The 20,072-nt window shown below is 44.0% G+C and overlaps 1 protein-coding gene across 2 annotated transcripts in view; it reads right to left on the bottom strand.

Annotated features, from left to right (window-relative positions):
* LOC122172662 (uncharacterized) overlaps nucleotides 1-20,072 on the bottom strand; it is a 91,167-nt gene that overhangs the window by 56,721 nt on the left and 14,374 nt on the right. For both annotated transcript variants that reach the window (XM_065585882.1, XM_065585883.1), the window contains exon 2: nucleotides 15,608-15,666. In XM_065585882.1, coding sequence (XP_065441954.1) covers nucleotides 15,608-15,666 — 59 coding nt within the window. The remainder of the gene's footprint in view (nucleotides 1-15,607; nucleotides 15,667-20,072) is intronic.

Below are 20,072 nucleotides of genomic sequence, written 5' to 3'. Positions count from 1 at the left end.
GGCTTAATATGACTATATAATGAACATGAGGAAATTTTCAAGCTCCCTTGGGATGCTGACATCTATTAGTGGTTAAGCAGATTTAAAGTGTTTACTGATGTGCCATCTGTAGATAACCAAAAACCCTGCACTACCTCCATATGTGAAACCAATTCAGATGCATTTTAAACCAAAGCGATGAGAGAAGGAATAAAATATGGAGGGAAAATGTTTATGATAGGATAAATGAGAGACTGACTAAGATAATTCTGAATAGAAAATGTACTATATGAAACTTGACTGAACCAGTATCAGCTTCAAGCACCTGTAACTACAGGGGATCTTTGTTCTTGTGAAATAGTTGATTGCTTACAGGTTACTTCTGACCTTGTGCAAATAGCGTTTTCAATGTTGATACTCCCCACAAACACCTTTCCCTTCCTCTCCCCCTTGTAAAAGCTGAGTGATGCTCTGACATCATTCCTGAACTTCTAGGAGCACCTGCTGGTCTGCAAGCTCTTGACTGAAGGGGCTATTTGAAGAGACACTGTGGGATACTGACAGGTAAAATGTCTCCATCCTTGTCTATGGCTGCTATAAATAGTGAATAAAGGTGTCAATAAGTGACAGCATGCGCATATGCCTCATGATACAACCACATTAACAACTGGGCGGGGGGAAGAATTCTTTGAATAAAATGTCAGCAAAGCCTGATGTGGAGTGGGAGATTTTTTTATTTTATTTTATTTTATTTTATTTTATTTCTTTCAGTAAAGATAGAAAAAGACACCAGGGAGGAGATTAGGAAGGTCTGGCAGTACCAACGAGACAACACATTTAAAAGGCACGTGTAGAAGGTTTGAGACACTGAGCTATGTGGCTTAAAACAGGATTGAAATTTAAAACAGAAAAAAATACTTTAAATTAATTAGAGCTCACAAATGATTCTTTATTCCCCTCCACTCCCCCCAAAACAACAAGGGTGTTTCCAGCATCTAAAGTGATACAGGACACATTCCTGAGGTTAAGAGACCTTAAACATACTTCCTGGCATACATGCCCAAGAACATGACAAACAAGAGGCCAGTGTTCAAGAACAAATTGGAAACATTCAAAGCTCTTAGTCAAAATGTGGGATGCAACTGCTGCCTCCAGCCATTGTGTCCCAGATGTACTGTGTTACCGTTGCCTGGCTTCAGTATAAAGGAAAAATTCTGCCCTGATAAGTTTGAAATACATTGGTAGGGAAGCAGAGCAATAGGTGCTAAGTAAACAGCCCCTGAGCCATCCTGCCTGCACAGAGTCATATAATCCTAGAAATGTAGGATGGGAAGGGACCCCGAGAAGTTATCAAGTCCAGCCCCGTGTTGACGCAGGACCAAATAAACCTAGATCGTCCCTGACAGATGTTTGTCCAACCTGTTTTTAATACCTTTAATGCTGAGGTACAACCACAGCCTCCCCTGGAAGCCTATTCCAGAGTTAAACTACTTAGGCGAAGTAGACCCCCCACTTCGAACTAAGGTACGCAAATTCAGCTACGTTAATAACGTAGCTGAATTCGAAGTACCTTAGTTCGAACTTACCGCGGGTCCAGACGCGGCAGGCAGGCTCCCCCGTCAATGCCGCGTACTCCTCTCGCCGAGCTGGAGTACCGGCGTCGACGGCGAGCACTTCCAGGATCGATCCGGGATCGATTTATCGCGTCTAGACAAGACACGATAAATCGATCACAGAAGATCGATTGCTTACCGCCGGACCTGGAGGTAAGTGTAGACCTACTCTTATAGTTAGAAAGTTTTTCCTAATAGCTAATCTAAATCTCTCTTGCTGCAGATTAAGCCCATTAATTCTTGCTCTACCTTCAGTGGACATGGAGAATAGTTGATCACCATCCTCTCTATACACCATGGGAGGCCTCGGTGAACATGCTCAGCAAGGCTTATTGCTGCTCCAAAAAGGATCATCTAGGCACCCCATGTAGCTTGTTGCTGACAGCAGGGGAGCTGACCTCAGAACCATGATAGCTGACCTCAGAACCATGACAACTTTCTGTGGCTAGGGAGTTCCACTAAGCCTCTTAGTAGGGCCCTTCACATCCTGCCTAGCACAGAGTGCTACCTCTGTAGCCTGCTCTTCATCTGTGTGGCTCAGCTAGTGGGCCTTTTCCTGTGGGCCTGATCCTGCAAAGATTTAGTAATAAAGCTGGACAGGATTTTTTGTGCAAAACCTTCTTTTGCCAAAAAATGCAACTTCGGGTAGCTTTGCACAAATTGTTTCACTCGGAAGAAAAGGGGGCGGGGGGGGGAGGTCTAAATGGTATGTTTGGGTATTGCCAAAATGAAACGTTTCAACTTTTTGTTTTGGAAAAACATCCCATTTCAGAATTTCCCTCAATTTTTTAACGTAACAAGAAATAAAATGTTTTAAAAAACCCTCAAAACTGAAATGAAACATTTTGTTTCAGGTTAACTGAAGTGTTTGGGGTTGACAATTTTGAGATATTTCATTTCTGGGTGACACAAAACCAATTTTTTTTCAATTTTTTGGACGTGCACTTGACCTGAATATTCAGTTATTCACACAGCCCTTTGGAAATGTTAGTCTTTATGTTTTGAAGCCAGTACCTAGGAATTATTGTATATATATGGGGTTTGATTTTTGCTTTTTTTAGACTATCTACATAAACTTGTGTTAATACAATTTATTGTTGCAATTTGTCGGCTTTGAAACTGATATTTATTATTTTAAAAAAATGAATCTAAAATTAGTTGTTGTAAATATGATCCCAAGGTACAATATAAGGATTCCTTCCCAAATATATAGTTTTGAGCCCCCCAACTAGTAACATTTCAAAATATATTTTTTCATTTCTTTCATGTTAGTTGGATAATGCATGTGGCTAATAAGTAAACTCTTGAAAGTACATGCCAAGGTGGGCTTTGATCTCACAAGGTGCCCAATGCCCCCAGCTTTCATTTAAGACCCTTCTACTGAAAATCCTTACTCATGGGACTACTCACACAAGTAAGGGTTTGCGGGATTATGCCCCTAGTCAATGGACATTGGGGACACTTAGCACCTTGTGGAATTAGACCCCAAGAACCCACAGTGATCATCACCAAGAGTCACCACTTCATCTTATTTCCTGGTTTTAGAAGAAAAATGTAAGGCTAAAAACTCAGGGTTTTGGCTTGGAACTCAGGCTTTTGGAAGATTTCTCTACCCCTTAGGACTGCACCAGAAATCTCATGTCTTTTGCAGTAGTATTGCTGTGGCTACCTCACATACCCTGGCTGCAGACACTACAAATGTGAAAGTGATAGTGAATATAAGGAGATGGGTCCTGTCCAGGCGGCTGACAAAGCCTGCCTGAGTCCTACCTTTGTTCAGAATCACTAATGTATTAGTAAGGGGTAGATTACTTTCCATTTTTTCTTTAAATTGATTAATCTGGTGTCATATCTATAGAGGTAGTCTGATAAATCCAAGAGAGTATGGAGATGCCAGCCAATAATTGAATTTCAAACTCTTCAATTTACCGTGGTAGAAATATGTGATCAAGGTGCTGCTGATGTTATTATTGTTTAAAATTTATATTATATATTATATTATAGCACTTAGAGGTCTCAAACTTGTCTGGGTTCCATTGTGCTAGGCACTGTACAAAGATGTAATAAATGACTAAATATATGCAGTGATACTATCTTTGCTACCTGAAACATATACCAGCAGTGTTTCTCATTTTCCTGGAGCCTATTTTCTGCCATTAGTTATTAATGAATTATATTCATTATATTTACTTACTTAGGAATGCCAAGGGAGAGCAGCTGGAAAATTATCCTCTAATTGATTCTGGGGTGCCAATTATGACTCTGTGCTCGGCAAAGTTCTTGGCAGCATCTCCTTCACTGACTTAAACACAAAGACTAATTGGATTTTAATAAGTAATCATGCTTCAAGGAACAGGAATTTTTAGCAGTGTTGTGTCAACTGATTCACTGGAAATACATAGGAGGCTCTACACTTATGACAAAAAATTACATCTCCCACAACCCTGTTTTATTCATCATGCAAACATAATAAATTACAATTAATAGTCGAGAACAATTGACAGTATTACGGCATGTGTACTCCTTTTTTTCCATTGCTCTATCTTCAGATAGGCCTATGATGAAAACATTGTAAATAAGCCTGGGCAAAATTTTTCCATCTAAACCGTTTTTCAATAGAAAATAGAGTTTTCAGCTAAACATATTAAAAAAAAAAATACATGAAGCCCAAAATATTTTAACCTGGATACCTTGCTGCAGTGCCTCATGGGAGTTTTATTTTGGTGTCTTCATGTCCCCATTCTCCTCTATGGGCCAAGTTCTCCTGCAGGACTACATCTTCTGTGAGACCCCACAATCAGAGACTCCAACAATGCAGCCGCCTCCCTCTCACCATGGAGGGAGACTGAGGTGCATCAGGGGAGATGTAATGTGACCAGGAAGTCTGGCCTATAGAGAAAAATAGGAGCATGAACTGCAACTCCCATGAGGCTCCTTGGCAAGATTTATTAAACAAAAAATTTTGGTTTTTAGGCAAAAAAAATATTGACTTTTGATTTTTTGCCAAAGTCAAACATTTCCATTGAAATGTTTTCAGCAAAAGCCCATTTCCCAACCAGCTCAAGTTGTTAATAAAGGGGCCAAGTCAATACATTTGTTATTTCGAAGACCTGGGAATATGGGTTTTTAAAAATAATATAGGGAAAAGTATCTTGGATAGGGATTAAAGGAGTTGGGAAAAGGGTACAGTTCAGATACATTTCTGTGAGACAGCCTGATCAAATAAAACACTTGTCACCAACAGATGCACAGTGCTTGCAGTGTAGCCTACCATCTTTTGCCTCAACTCTGGAAACTCACAACTCCTGGTGTTGATATGCTTAGTAGGCATTAGTATATCATCTTTGTAGGTGCAGTCTTAAAAAACGCAATTTAATATCCATATCAGCAAGATCTCTAGGGAAACAAACTATACCCAGTGCCTTCATAACTGAATGAGAGATGCTCTGACCTGTTCATGAACATCTGTATGCGGCTATTGTTTAACATTATGCAACTGAATACAGCCTATGAGGCATAATAATAATAATAATTAATAATAAAAATATAACACTTATGTAGTGTTACATTTTCAAAGTAGTGCACAGGCACTGATCATTATTAACTAATCCTTAGCAGATATTGCCTAATTAAATATGAAAGGAAACGGACAGAAATGCATCTTTCTCAGAATGATAAGTTGAGAGCCTGATCCTGCAATATACAAAGGATCCTCTGAGAGAGTGCCCTCTCCTCCCAAAGAAGCGCAGGGTCCAAGGAAGCACTCAGGGTGGCATCCATGAAAGTACTTAGGTGCCTAAACCCCAATCTTAGGTGCCTAAGTCCCAGTTTTGACTGCATTGCGATCCACAAAACTCTCACTGAACCCGGTAGGTCCATAAACTCATTCGGCACCTACTTTTTTTGTGTAAAAATTCCCTAGACACATCATATGTTTTAGCCTCTGGGCATGTCACTGCTACTTCCCTTTAGGCATCTGGCGTCCCTTTAGGCGTTCCACCTAAGCCCCAGAGCAATTCATGAACCAGGGGAAGACAGGTGTTTGGCCTCCTAAGTCACGTACAGGGCCTGATCTGATAGACATGCTCACCTACCTAACTCGGTTTTGTGGATTGCAGTGTTATTCCTGGATTTTCTAGGCCTTAAAATGGTCAACATTGGAACAGCACTGAGGTCTCCTTCATGAATCCCCTCCCAGGTATCTCACAAGTTTGGGCTCTTGGGGGAAGACCCCCTCCCACCCCCAAAGATTTTGCGGGATCTGTGACAATTTACATCAACTAATGATGTGCCCCATAGATTTTCCTTTCTTAATGGATTTTGTTTAAATATAAAATATGAACTGCTATCTGCACGATTTCTTCCTAGCTATTCTTCCCTTTGTTATCTTTACAAGTTGAAATTACAATTAGCCCAACCTTGCTCCCTCAGCAGAGAAATCAACAGAACAAGTAAGCACTGGGAGCAGCTTACCTGTCAAGACAATGTCTATAATCATCTGATCAGTTTCCTGGGGCACACATTGGATTTAGGCTTTGAGCCTTTCCAGCATCTATTTGGATATATGGGTTCAGTGCTGTCGTCTCTTTTGCGCATTGCTTATCAAAGTGAATGGGAGCAGTGTGTGCAGGAGGACTGGGTGAGAAGTTTTTATATTACATACTCCATCGTTCCTTCTGCTTTTTACACAAACTCAAGAAACTGTGTCTGCATAGTCTAGAACTGCTCTACTGAAACAGCCTTTCCCTGTTAAATAGTTTGTATTGTACTGTAAGCAATCAGCAATAAAATGGTTTAAGGGGACATTGATATTTGCCTCAGGTATGTTGTGTTGCCTTGTTTGTTCAACTGTCCACATGTTTTAATGCTCAAACCATTCTCTGGGGGTCTCAAAGGGCATTTCAAAGGAAGAGGGCTCTGCAGTATGCAGGACATAGAATCATAGAATCATAGAATATCAGAGTTGGAAGGGACCTTAAGAGGTCATCTAGTCCAACCCCCTGCTCAAAGCAGGACCAATTCCCAGCTAAATCATCCCAGCCAGGGCTTTGTCAAGCCGGGCCTTAAAAACCTCCAAGGAAGGAGACTCCACCACCTCCCTAGGTAACGCATTCCAGTGTTTCACCACCCTCCTAGTGAAATAGTTTTTCCTGATATCCAACCTGGACCTCCCCCACTGCAACTTGAGACCATTGCTCCTTGTTCTGTCATCTGCCACCACTGAGAACAGCCGAGCTCCATCCTCTTTGGAACCCCCCTTCAGGTAGTTGAAGGCTGCTATCAAATCCCCCCTCATTCTTCTCTTCTGGAGACTAAACAATCCCAGTTCTCTCAGCCTCTCCTCATAAGTCATGTGCTCCAGACCCCTAATCATTTTTGTTGCCCTCCGCTGGACTCTTTCCAATTTTTCCACATCCTTCTTGTAGTGTGGGGCCCAAAACTGGACACAGTATTCCAGATGAGGCCTCACCAATGTCGAATAAAGGGGAACGATCACGTTCCTCGATCTGCTGGCAATGCCCCTACTTATACAGCCCAAAATGCCGTTAGCCTTCTTGGCAACAAGAGCACACTGTTGACTCATATCCAGCTTCTCGTCCACTGTGACCCCTAGGTCCTTTTCAGCAGAACTGCTACCTAGCCATTCGGTCCCTAGTCTGTAGCAGTGCATGGGATTCTTCCGTCCTAAGTGCAGGACTCTGCACTTGTCCTTGTTGAACCTCATCAGGTTTTTTTCTGCCCAATCCTCTAATTTGTCTAGGTCCCTCTGTATTCGATCCCTACCCTCTAGTGTATCTACCACGCCTCCTAGTTTAGTGTCATCTGCAAACTTGCTGAGAGTGCAGTCCACACCATCCTCCAGATCATTAATAAAGATATTAAACATATGTATCCCCTACATTACTCTTGGACTCCTGATCCACTTGCACAGTAAAACTACCTGGGCTGTGCTGTACCTTGGGCCCTCTGATCCATGGAGGGGGAGTGACTACGTTTTGCCACTCCCTGAAAAAATCTGGCAACCTATAATATTTTTCTAGGGTAAACTACAATAACTAATGCAGAGCAGCATTTTGGGGGAATGTGGATGGGAGGAGGGGCGAATGAAGAGTATATTCACTGGGTGGGTTTACTTAAAGGCCCGATCCTGAGATGCAGTCCATGAAAATTACTCCCATTGACTCCAGTGGAAGCTACACACAGGTAAATAATCATCTGGGAAGTCAGGCATTAACACTATGGAGTCATTTCTAACTTGGTTCCATATACTTGATGAACATTGGTCAATGTGATGAAATCATAAATGCTTCAAGTGAACTCCTCTTTGTTGTGTCCCCTCAGAAAATGAAATTTAAAAAAAATCATTCTGGTCATGTTTATCTTCAAGGCTTGAGCACTGATCTTGCAGCTACAGTAACAGGACACCGTGGATTACACACGTGGTGGGATTTTTAGCTTTTAGCAGACATGGTATTGATGGGATGAAAAAGTGAAAAGAAGGTCAACCATGGGGATGCCCTCCAAATTAGCAGGATGAGAACTGAAATCCTGCAAAATGTAATTAATGATTCTGCTGCCAAATTAGAACTGTGCATGAGTCATCGAGCAAAGCACATCAGTGATGCTTAGCTGGACTCAACTGCATGCAGTTTAACAAGCACCTCTCAGCAAACACATGATTATTTTAAATTCCAACGTCAAGATGACCCATAGAAAGTTATCACAAGAGAGAATATGGGATGCATTAGGGATGCAAACTAGTGTTGATTTGCGGGGGAGGGATAGCTCAGTGGTTTGAGCATTGGCCTGCTAAACCCAGGGTTGTGAGCTAAATCCTTGAGGGGGCTACTTAGGGATCTGGGGCAAAATCAGTACTTGGTCCTGCTAGTGAAGGCAGGGGGCTGGACTCAATGACCTTTGAGGGTCCCTTCCAGTTCTAGGAGATGGGATATCTCCATTAATTTATATTTATTTTTATTTATTGATTAAATAAGGACACCCTCAAGCCTTCACACACTTTTAAAACCAAGCTCTAAATGAACCTGTCTACACTGCAGTGTAAGCCCAGGGTTAGTGGGACTCCAGTCAGCTGATCCTGGGTTAGAGAACTCAGAGCTTGAGTGGCTACACTGACTGTTAACCCTACATTAAGGATGTTCTAACCCAGACTTGGACCTGGGGTTCTGGAATCCACACTGCAGCATGCAGACCCAAGTCAAACCAACAATATCCAAGACTCCCTAGTGCATTCCCAGAAGGTGACCACTCTAGCCCTTTGACCATGGTGCACTATGGGAAAACTTGACTGTTCATTTCGCATGGTACAGAAAGTTTGAACACCTGCCAACACATTCTGCTGAGCCACCATTTTGGTCTGTGCATGCCCAGCTACCGGAGTGAGCAACATGGAGGAGTGCCTTTTGAAGAACTTCTCCTGCTTGCACTTTCACTCCTGTGCTAGGAAGCAGGCAAAGCTTCCGTGGGATACTGGCGGTGATTTCAGCAGCATTTTCTGACCCACCAAAGGCACCTGACAACGCTTGTGATGGTGTAACCTATGCCTGCTTTGTGTAGCACTCTGTCCCCCTCTAGTGGCAGCTAGACAAGCTAGAGATTGATGAGCCTGCAATAGCCTTGGCTAAGAGACACGTGACTTTTAGCTCACGTACTCGATGCTCATGCATTACGCTCCAAAAGTTCCAGGTTTGACCCCAGCCAGCACTGACCAAGGTCTGTCAGCATTACAGTGGAGCATGAGGAGGACACAGGCATGGCAGACTCGAATTGACTGATACTGCTTATGACACTGGATACAGTTGCTGATATCCCCTACATAGACCAGGACTCTGGAGCAGGGCCACAAGCACAGACTGGTAGGACTCCATTGTCATGCAGATCTGGGATGACGCATGAAGAAAGCTACATTTCTGGAGCTTTGTGAGCATCTTGCCCCAACTCTCCAGCATAAAGACACATGCATGAGAGAGGCCAGGCTGGTCCAGAAGTGGGTTACTGTCTGGAAGCAGGCTTTCTCAGACTGCTGCAGGTCTGTTGCCAACCAATTTGGTGTTGGAAAGTCAATTGTAGAGTAAGTGGTGATGGGGGTTTCTGAGGCAATCAGGAATGTGGTTTACCCTAACATGGCGGGCATAAAAGACATTCATGAAATAACTGCTGGCTTTGAAAGAAGTGGGTTTCCACGCTGCACTGGATCATTGATGGGCCTCATGTACCCATAATTTGCTCTCCTCAAGGAGCACGAGTACATAAACCACAATGGCTATTACTACTCTATTATTATGCAGGCTTTTGTGGCCCAAAGAATGCAATTTATGAATGTCTTCCTGGGTTGCACTGGAAAAGTTCACCATGCCAGAGTTTTTCACCGATTAGGAGTCTACATTGATGGACAGGCTGGGACACTATTCCCACCAAATGACATCAGTGGAGTTACTGTTCCCACTGTTAATCAGGGGGACTCCTGTACCACCTTTTCCCTTGGCTTATGAAATGGTACCCTGATCTCAGAGGCCCTGACAAAAGACATTTAATTACACTCTTTGCAGGTGTTGAATGGTTGTTGAATGTGCTTTTGGCAGATTGAAATCCCATTAGTGATGTTTACAGACCCATTTGCATTGCAGTGTCACATTACTGTGGCTTGCGGTGTTCTTCACAATCTTTGTGAAGCCAGAGGTGAGCCAATCCCCTAAATGGACCTACAGCCACCAGGTGCCACTGAATCACTCAGCCAGAAAGTGCACCCACCACAGGTGGAGCTGGATTCACCCAGGCAGGAGAAGTTAGGGATGCTTTGTGCTCCTAAGATGGGGAATAGCACTGCTATGAATGTGCTTGTGGGGTGGGAGGGATGGGACTCATTGCTTGTGATGGATTTCAGTAGATGGGAAGGGGAGGGAGGTTAATTGCCATGCAATGTACTTATGAATGACATGACCACTTACCAAATGGGATGTTGGGAGGGGGAGTTGTGAGCATGGATTCACAGTATGGATTGATGTAAGGAAGTGATTGAAGTATGGACTGATGTAGCTAACTGTATTGAGGAATAGTGTTTGCATACTAATTCCTAATTGTCCCTGATCATGTGTTTACCTTTATTTTCAATACACATTGTATGATGTGATGTAGTGACAGCACTAAACTCTCTTGATAAAATAAAAAGCTGTATTTATAAACAAGTACAACATTCACCTATTGCCACGCAAGTCAACTGCCATTACCACATTAACACACAAGTAACAATAGAACCTACAAACAAACAAACAAACAAACAAACAGTACATTAACAAGTTCAAACAGTGAAACCATGTACAAGATGGAACCCCTCTACTGTTGCATGTCTCCTGGCTCCCTGGATTTGGATTATTTTCTAATTTTCTAGTTATCTTAATTATTGCTTTTGAAACGGAATATCTGTAGCCAGGTGGGACGGGATGTACCAGCCCTGCACTGGGCCACCGGGGGTGGACCAATCACTGTGGGCCCAGGTGGCCATGCCCCCTTTCTCCTGCTGCGCATGATCCAGGTGCAGTAGTTGCGCCAGGGTTTTTGCTGCCTTAGGCGGCAGCGCTCCTCCTCTGAGCATTCGGCGGCGGGGGTCCTTCCACTCCACGTCTTCGGGGCACTTCGGCGGTGGGTCCCGGAGTGAGTGAAGGACCCGCCACTGAATTTCTGCCGAAGATCCGGAGAGGAAGGACCCCCTGCTGCCGAATTTCTGCCGAGGACGGCAAAATGCCGCCCTCCAAATCCTGCCGCCCTAGGCGACCGCCTAGGATCGCCTAGTGGAAACACCAGCCCTGTCCAGGTGGAGAAGCCAGATAAAAGGAGGCAGCCCAGCTCAGTCGGGATGGGCGACGGAGGAGGAAGGACGTACCCTGCTGGTTCCTGCGACTCGCCTGGCAGTAGAGCCCAAAGACCCAAACTATGCTCCAGGTGACTCGCCAACTGCAGAGACTGCCTGGGAAGCCAAGTCACCGCCCGCTGCGGAAGCTGCTGCCTGTTCTATGTCTCAGCCAAGAGGATAGTAAGGCCTATAGACTGTTTGTTTGCTTTGCCAGGGACCATGGACTGATTGATATTTTTCCCTACCCAGAGGGCTAATTTCACCGAGGGCAACTTCCTGCCCTAGCCAGGAGATGTAAGGAAGTGATTGAAGTATGGAAGTGATTGAAGTATGGACTGATGTAGCTAACTGCAGGGCCACAGACTGTTTGTTTGCTTTGCCCTGCCCAGGGACTGCAGCCTGATCGCTACTTTGCCCTCCCAGGGGGCTAATTCTCAGAATGTTGCCACTTGCCCCAGCCTGGAGACTGCAGGGCTCTAGACTGGTTGTTCATTTTGCCCCAGCCAAGAGGCTACAGGGCTACCAACTATTTGTTTTGCCTGCCCAGAGACTACGGACTATTTGTCTAAGTGACAGTCAGGGGGCCAGGACCCACTTGGCCGAAATCACCCGGTTAATGCGGGGGATCCCAATGACGGGGTGATGAGGTGCACCAACCCCACACTGGGCCGACAGGGGCACCCTACCTCGACACAGGGCCCCTGTCACACCAGGTTTTCTCTGCTGTGCCTAACTCCTCTGCTCCACCACATGGGTGTACTTTGATGGAGGGGAGCAGGGGGAGTGTTGTCCCCCCAAACTACAAGCCTTGGGCAGGTGTGGAATTTGCCTCCTCCATGTGTAGCCCGTTGGCCTGACGTAACTGCCGCCCCCCAAATATAGAAGTCAAACTACACCTATGCCTTAGTAGTGCAAAGGGCCTCAGCTGCTCAGCTGAGAATCCACTTGGTGAGACAACTCTTAGCTATCATGAAGAGGTAGTGGAGACCAGCCACCCACCCATAGAGGACATGTCATGGGAGGGAGGGAGCATGATCGGGGTGGGGTGGAATACATCTGAGTTCCATGAATCCTCAACTGGTGTATGTTCCTTTAAGATACATTGGAGTCAGAGCAGCTGTGGTACCAGAATCAAGATGCCAGAACTGGCTCCCTGATGGCACTCCAATCCTCAAGTCCCCCACCCACTAACCCCCCACACCTATCAGATGTCTGCACAGAAGAGAATCTAGTCCTGAGTGGTTTAGAACCTGTATCTGCAACAAACTGTCCTTTGCTCTCTTATAGGAATATGTTTTTTACAGTTTTCATTTTTAAAAGAAAAATATTTCAAACACATCTCAAATATTAGTGAATTCCAGTTGACCAAATGCCCTACCCATTCACATTCAAATAAACTCCTAAAGACTCACTTATTTCACAATTCCCATAAGAAGTTTGTTAATAACTTTTCTTTTTAAAATGACTCCCTCTGCTGGATTTTCCATTGTACCTTCTCTTATCTGGGTCAGTCTGCTAGGGTCTGTTCCAATGCCCATTGAAGTTGAACAGGAACCTTTTTATTGTCTTCAGATGAAGTGCCAGCCTCTTGGGTTCAGAACCAACAGGACACATGAGACATATTTAATTAGGACAGGGTATCCCCTTTCGCTTAACTCAAATAATCTTGCAAACACCGTACTTCTAACATGCAAAGGAAGAGAGAAAATGGTGTTGTTCTGAAACAGAAGAGAAGGGACTAGAGCTGAGCGAATAGTGTGAAAAGTTTTTCACAAATATTCATTCAGATTTGAAAATGTGAGTTTGACCACAATGACTTTCTGTGGTGTTAGTTGTGACTTCCTAGAACCACTGTGTAGATTGGACCCCAGGGGAGCTGCATGAATGTCCTAGGCTAGCCAGTTAGATAGAAATAGAGATCGTTCAGTTACTCACCCTGGCTTCCTGAATGCTGTGCACTCAAGGACCATAACAGGTCTATTTTACAAACCTAGTGTTTCCCTGCTGTAAAGCTACCAGCAACCCACTTGGCAACCACAAAAGGAGAAATGCCTGAGGGACACCACTTTTTCTTTTGTAGTGTTGTTTAGAATTTAATGCATCTGTTGTTTATACCACTGTGGAAGAAGATGGAGAAATTCTACAAGACCTCAGAAGAAATGGAAAACACAGTACTAAAAAGAATAGCAGGAAGAAGGAACATGCGTGATGTGACTTCACAAGGAAATGCTCAAATAACAGGTTAAAAAGTATTCAGTACTGTACTTAGATGAGGGGAGACATGCAAACAAGAATACATGATCAGTAATGGTTTGTAGAGAAAAGAGGAATAAAAAGGTTTAATGAGTTAATGCTAGCTAAAGGAATTGGGAATAATAAGAAGGGCTTTTGCAAATAAATCGGGGAATCATACTAAAGAAAAAATAGGCCCATTAATACACAAGATAAGGCATCACATTAATGCTGACTCAAAAATGACCAAGATACTGTTTTTTAAAAATGAGCAATTTAAACAATTCTGAAGTGATGGAGACCTTGTAATAACAGCGATTGATAAAATGTAAATAATAAAGTGAAATAAAATTAAAATAAATCTAGCTGCTGTCTCTAGTATATTAAGATAAAAAATCAACACAATTGTAGAAAAATGGAACTATGAGCAATAAGCAGCATGGTCTTATAAAGGACATCAGATAAACATGATGATTGCTTTTTTAATAGTGCTGCAAAATTAGCAGATGATGGGACTGTAGTAGAGGAAATCAATTTTAGTTAGACATTTGATAGAGAGGCTCCTTACTCAAAATTAATTGAAATCAACTTGGATATGACAACTATAAAACTTACTGAAAACGGACTGAAGGACAAATAACACATATTAGCACACATTACAGCAATATATCTAGCTAGTGGGAGTTGTCTAATGGGGTACCATTACTATTATGTCCCATCTTATTTAACATCTTCATTAGCAATCTGGAAAAGGGGTAAACACACCACATTAATGAAATTTGATTAACACAGTTTGATTAAAAGAGCTAAATATTCAATTGTCTTCAGGTTCTTATACCAAAGCCTATCACTGTGGTATCGGAGTGCCTTCAAGATGTATGAATCACTGTGGTGAGCATCTGTCACATGTGGTTCCGTTTCCGTTACTTTTCTGATTGGGATATGGTAGATTGCTTAAGCAATGGCTAGGGAGGACACAATAGCAATCTACAAGTTTCTGATCTGAGTCTCCCCTTTAGAGTGAAAAAGGTGCACAAAGAAAAAATATGCTTCAAAAAGTACTCCAAAACAAGACACTATCAACTGAACTCTATACACCCATCAAATCCACATGGGACTGCAAAGTGAACAGAAATACCAGTGGGTATGTTTTCAGTGACAATGAATGTCTCACACAAGGATGAGGCCGTGTTCATTTGTGTGGTAAGCACATTCATTTTTGGCTCCTGGAGACTCAACAGACAGCTGATTACCCATAAACATAGCAACCAACTCAGGTGTGCAGAATCTCTATTATGCCTAGGACAAATGTAGTGACAGCTGATAGTATCAGCAGAAGCAGGTGCAGGAAGACAGATAGTATGCGTGTGCGATACCAGTGGATAATGAGAATGCAGTCCCAAAATTCAGGCAATATAATTATAGCTGATGTAAAGCCGAGGTGTATGAAATGGAATGATCAGCTGACTCAGATGTGTGCACAAACACTGTTGCTGTGGACCATGTCTAATTGTGCTGAACACACAGCATTAATTTTGCTGTCTCCACAAAAGTTCTTCAGGTCTGGAATAAATGTTCTTATTGACACACATTATTGGAAATTCACTGTATGGTCCCACGCCACCAAGAACTTCAGTTCGGCAGTAAAATGAATAGGGAGCACATACATACTAGATACTTTACCACCTTAGAAATAAATTAGAAAAATTAAGTGAATGAATCTGTAATGGACACTCAGTTACACACACCTGAGCACAAAATGGCACCTTATGCCCATATGCATCTGTCTGTCAGCCACGGGTTTTAAGACTGCACTCATCACCATGCAATTTGAATTAATACCTGCTTTCACATTGTCAGTATACCCTTACTATATAGATGACAGGCATATCATAACTGACTTATATTCACGTACCTTGAACCTCTTCCCCAAAGACTGATAACTCTACCCCAGCACCAACATCTGTTGTGGTCCTGTGGAAGAGAAAATACTCACATTACAAGTGCCGTATACAGCTTTGACTTTCTCCCTAGTTTTAGCTGCTTTTGGAGGGGAGCGCCCCAAGGGAAGGATTTGGTCCTGGCCACTCCTGCTTTTCTACATTCATGTTTTCTACAGTACATTGGAAAAGTGAGCAATCCAGGTGAACCATGTTATTGCCTGGGCTACATTGGGGATGCAGCCATTGGAGACCAGGCAGAGCAGACTAGGTAGAAGCACTACAAGATGCAATTTGCTTATAGCTGCTTGAAACCAGGCCAACCTGCACTGATGCAAATTACCGTTTATAGCAGCTGTGCCTATCCCCACTAAGGATTTGTTCTGCTGCAGTTACATTTGTGGGCAGCCATAAACTGCTGCAACTGAGAAATCCTCAGCACAGACACATTCTTAGTGCCTTGCTCAGAGTGAAGTTGTGTCCTGGTGTCACTTGCACTCTCTCTGAGAGGACTGGGTGTAACTAGTACCCTTTTTGTCAAATAGGCACCTTGGGTTGAGGAATTGGGCCCCAAGGAGAGAGAGAAATAACCGATACCACAAAAGATTATACATTGGCTGCATTCCGAACAACCAAAAGAGTAGTATTTGTCCTTGAACTCAGGTCAAGCATGCTAATACAAATACCAGATAATTTGTCCTGCCTTTGTTCTAGATAGTATGCTCCCTACCTAAACCAAGAGGAATTTGCAGCTCATCATTAAAATAGACAAGCTTTTTGCGAATAACTCTCTAAAACTATGTACTAGAAAAGACTGGACTTTTATATATATCATGTACAAATATGAACAGAGGAACATAGGATAAATGCTAGAAGATAGACTAAGCTTTATTTTCATGGTGTGATACTTAAATGTGATAGCTGCAATAACATTTGTGTGCACAATTATCAGATTAATGTTCTATCTTCACTAATTAGCCACAAGGGTGTGCACTAGTTGAATTTTCTGTTTCCCCAAGAACTTGTTCTCTACATATGCACACACTGTTTTTATTAGAGGTGCACATACCTTGTGAGACTTGGATTGCTTTATTCTGGATTATTCTTATAGGTTTTCAATTAGTAGAAACCACAGCTAATTGTTCTGAAACCAGACTAGTAACTTCTTAGTTTTTATATTTAAGAAGATAGTTGGTTTGTTTTTTTAACAAACTAAATATTCATGACTGGAACTGAGAATGTCCTTTATCTGGCGTATATTGCCCTTGTTTAAAAGGGAAACAAACCATTCTTCTTCACTGAACTTGAATGACACATGAGCAGCCAAAGCTGGTTTTCTGACATGCAAACCTCTAACAGCTATCTGATCTTTTAATCTGTTACATATGCTGCATCTAATCTCTCCACATAGCACAATGTGTAACTGCAAGAGATATCACAACTCCTACTGTATATACAGTCAGGGGCATCTCTTTAGCAGGGGATGACAAAATGGAGTGACAATGTAAGCAATAAAGTCTCTCAATTGGTGGTGGATTTTCCATGTACTGTACAATATTCTATTCTGACCACCCAGGCTTAGGCTCTAGGACAGGGGTTGGCAACCTACGGCACATGTGCGAAACACGGCACGTGAGCCGATTTTGGGTGGCACGCAGTTCCCTGCCGTGATCCCGGCCCCCAGCCCCACTCAGCCCGCCCGCCCCCCTGCCAACCGCTCTCTCCTGCGGGGGCAGGAGGCAGAAGCTTGGTTCTGCGACAGCAAAGCTTCCCTCCTCCCCCGCTTCTTCCCCCAGCGTAGTGCTTTCCTGCCCCTCCTCCTCTCCGTCCCTGCGCCAATCAGCTGATGGCCCTAGCGAGGGGGAGGGGGAAGAGCGGCAGCGTGCACACAGCTCCGTAGAGGAGGCAGAGAGAGGTAGGGATGGAGCCTGGGGGAAGGGGGTGGAACAGGACATATCCCTTCCAGCCCCCTGCCATGAGCCGCTCAGGGCAGGGGGCTGGGAGCACCCCCACGAGCTGAGCACCCCAGCCTTCTGCCCTGCACCCCCCACACACCCCAGCCCTCTGCCCTGAACCCCCCCACCCAACACACACCCAGACTTCTGCCCTGCACCCCCATAGGCCCATCCATCTGCCCTGAACCCCCCCACACACACTTAGCCTTCTGCCCTGCACCCCCATACCCCCAGCCCTCTGCCCTGAACCCCCACACCCCAACACACACCCGGCCTTCTGCCCTGCACCCCCCACAACCCCCAGCCCTCTGCCCTGACCCTCGAACCCCCCACAGCCCCAGCCTTCTGCCCTGCACCCCCCCACACACCCAGCCCTCTGCCCTGATCCCTGAACCTCCCCCACACCCCAGCCTTCTGCCCTGAACCTCCTCCCCCAGCCCTCTGCCCTGACCCCTGAAACACACACCCCCTCCGCCAGGTCTGGGGTCCCAGCCATAGGCCCTGCTCAGCCTGCTGCCGGCCTAGGTGAACAGAATCCCAGGCTGGCAGCGAGCTGAGCAGGCTGGCGGCGTAAGATCAGCATTTTAATTTAATTTTAAATGACGCTTCTTAAACATTTTGAAAACCTTCTTTACTTTACATACAATAGTTTAGTTATATAATATAGACTTATAGAGAGAGACCTTCTAAAAACGTTAAAATGTATTACTGGCACGTGAAACCTTAAATTAGAGTGAATAAATGAAGACTCGGCACACCACTTCTGAAAGGTTGCCTACCCTTGCTCTAGGACAATGGATACCGGCTCTCTTTTTTCTTCATTCATTCTTTTAATCACTTAAAATGGTTGCCCATTCTTCACATATCTCTATTTAACCCTCTCAAGCCAAACATTATCATCTATGATTAGCAGAACATCAGGCAAATGTTAATTTGCATGTTACTTAATCAGCCCTTTGTGCATCATCATTGGCGAGCTCTCCATTCAAGGATGATCTCTATCACAGATTTATACGTGGGTCCTGAGATGACTCCGGAGTCTGATCCTGGACCACAGATTCGCTTGCAGTAGGTACAGACATTTCCTAGTGGGCCAGCTGCCTGCTGGGAAAAAATTCTTTCTTTTTCCTTCCTTCTCAGTTGCTTTTCAGCTTTGAGGGCAAGGTGCTTCTTCTCGAAGTGGGCCACTGCCTGATGGAGAATGTGGCGTCATTGGGGTTGATTGGTGGCTTACTCCTCCCAGCTTGTGATGTCTACATCAGTTTTCTTGAGATACGCTTTCAGTGTGTCTTTGTAGCATTTCCTCTGACCACCATGGGATCTCTGGCCATGGGTGAACTGAGAGTAGAGGGAGGCTTGTTTTGGGAGGCAAGAGTCTGGAATCCGCACACTATGTCCAGCCCAGCGGAGTTGGTGCATGAGGATCATTGCTTCAATGCTGGTGACATTGGCTTCAGCAAGGATGCTGACATTAGTGCAGCGATCTTCCCACTTGATGCAAAGGGTCTTCAGGAGACATCATTGGTAGTACCTCTCCAGTCTCCTGAGGCGCTGTTGATAGGTCACCCAGGTTTCGCATCCATAAAGGAGTGTAGGAATAAAACTGTCTTATAGACCTGGATCTTGGTGTCTTGCTGTAGGTCATAGTCTGTGAAAATGCATTGGAGCAATTTCCCAAAGGAAGCACTTGCACACTGGATCCTGTACTAGATCTCACTGTTGATTTTTGCATTTTGAGAAAATTGGCTACCCAGATAGCAAAAGTGCTTGACTGTCTCCAAAGTCTATCCTCTATGGTGATTTGTGGGTCATGTGCAAGGCCTGAAGCAGGCTGATAGAGAACTTTAGTCTTCTCAATATTGCATGAGAATCCTAGGTTTCGGTAAGCTTGTGCAAAAAAAATCCAGTGTGGACTGAAGGTCATTCTCAGTGTGCACGAGGATGACACAGTCATCAGCATACTGACGATCAGTAATGGATGTGCGAAGGAATTTAGACTTCGAGCAGAGACATCAAAAATTAAAAAGCTGCCCATCCATTCTGTATTGAATGTCAACTCCATAGGGGAGGCAATCTTTAACGAGGACCAAAATGACTGCTAAATAGATGGATAACAGGGTTGGAGCAATGCATCCTTGCTTAATCCCAGTTTTGATGATGAAAGGGTCCATCTCAAGGCCATTACAGAGAAATGTGGAAGTCATCTAATCATGGAGGACCTTAGTACATTTTGGAGGGCAGCCAAATCTGGCCAGCGCCTTCCATAGGGCTTCGCAATTGATGGAATCAAAGGCCTTTGTCAAATCAATGAAGGCCATGTATAGGTCCTGATTTTGCTCCCGAAACTTTTCCTGGATTTGGTGGGCAATGAAGATCATGACGGTTGTCCCGTGGGATGGTCTAAAATGGCACTGAGATTCCAGCAATATTTCCTCAGCAAGTGAAAGTAATCAGTTTAAGAGGATATGGGCAAGAATTTTCCCTG

This window comes from Chrysemys picta, chromosome 2, assembly GCF_011386835.1.
Source record: "Chrysemys picta bellii isolate R12L10 chromosome 2, ASM1138683v2, whole genome shotgun sequence".
NCBI lineage: Eukaryota > Metazoa > Chordata > Testudines > Emydidae > Chrysemys > Chrysemys picta.
The sequence above is the reverse complement of the archived record's forward strand: the minus strand, read 5'-3'. Positions and strand labels throughout refer to the sequence as shown.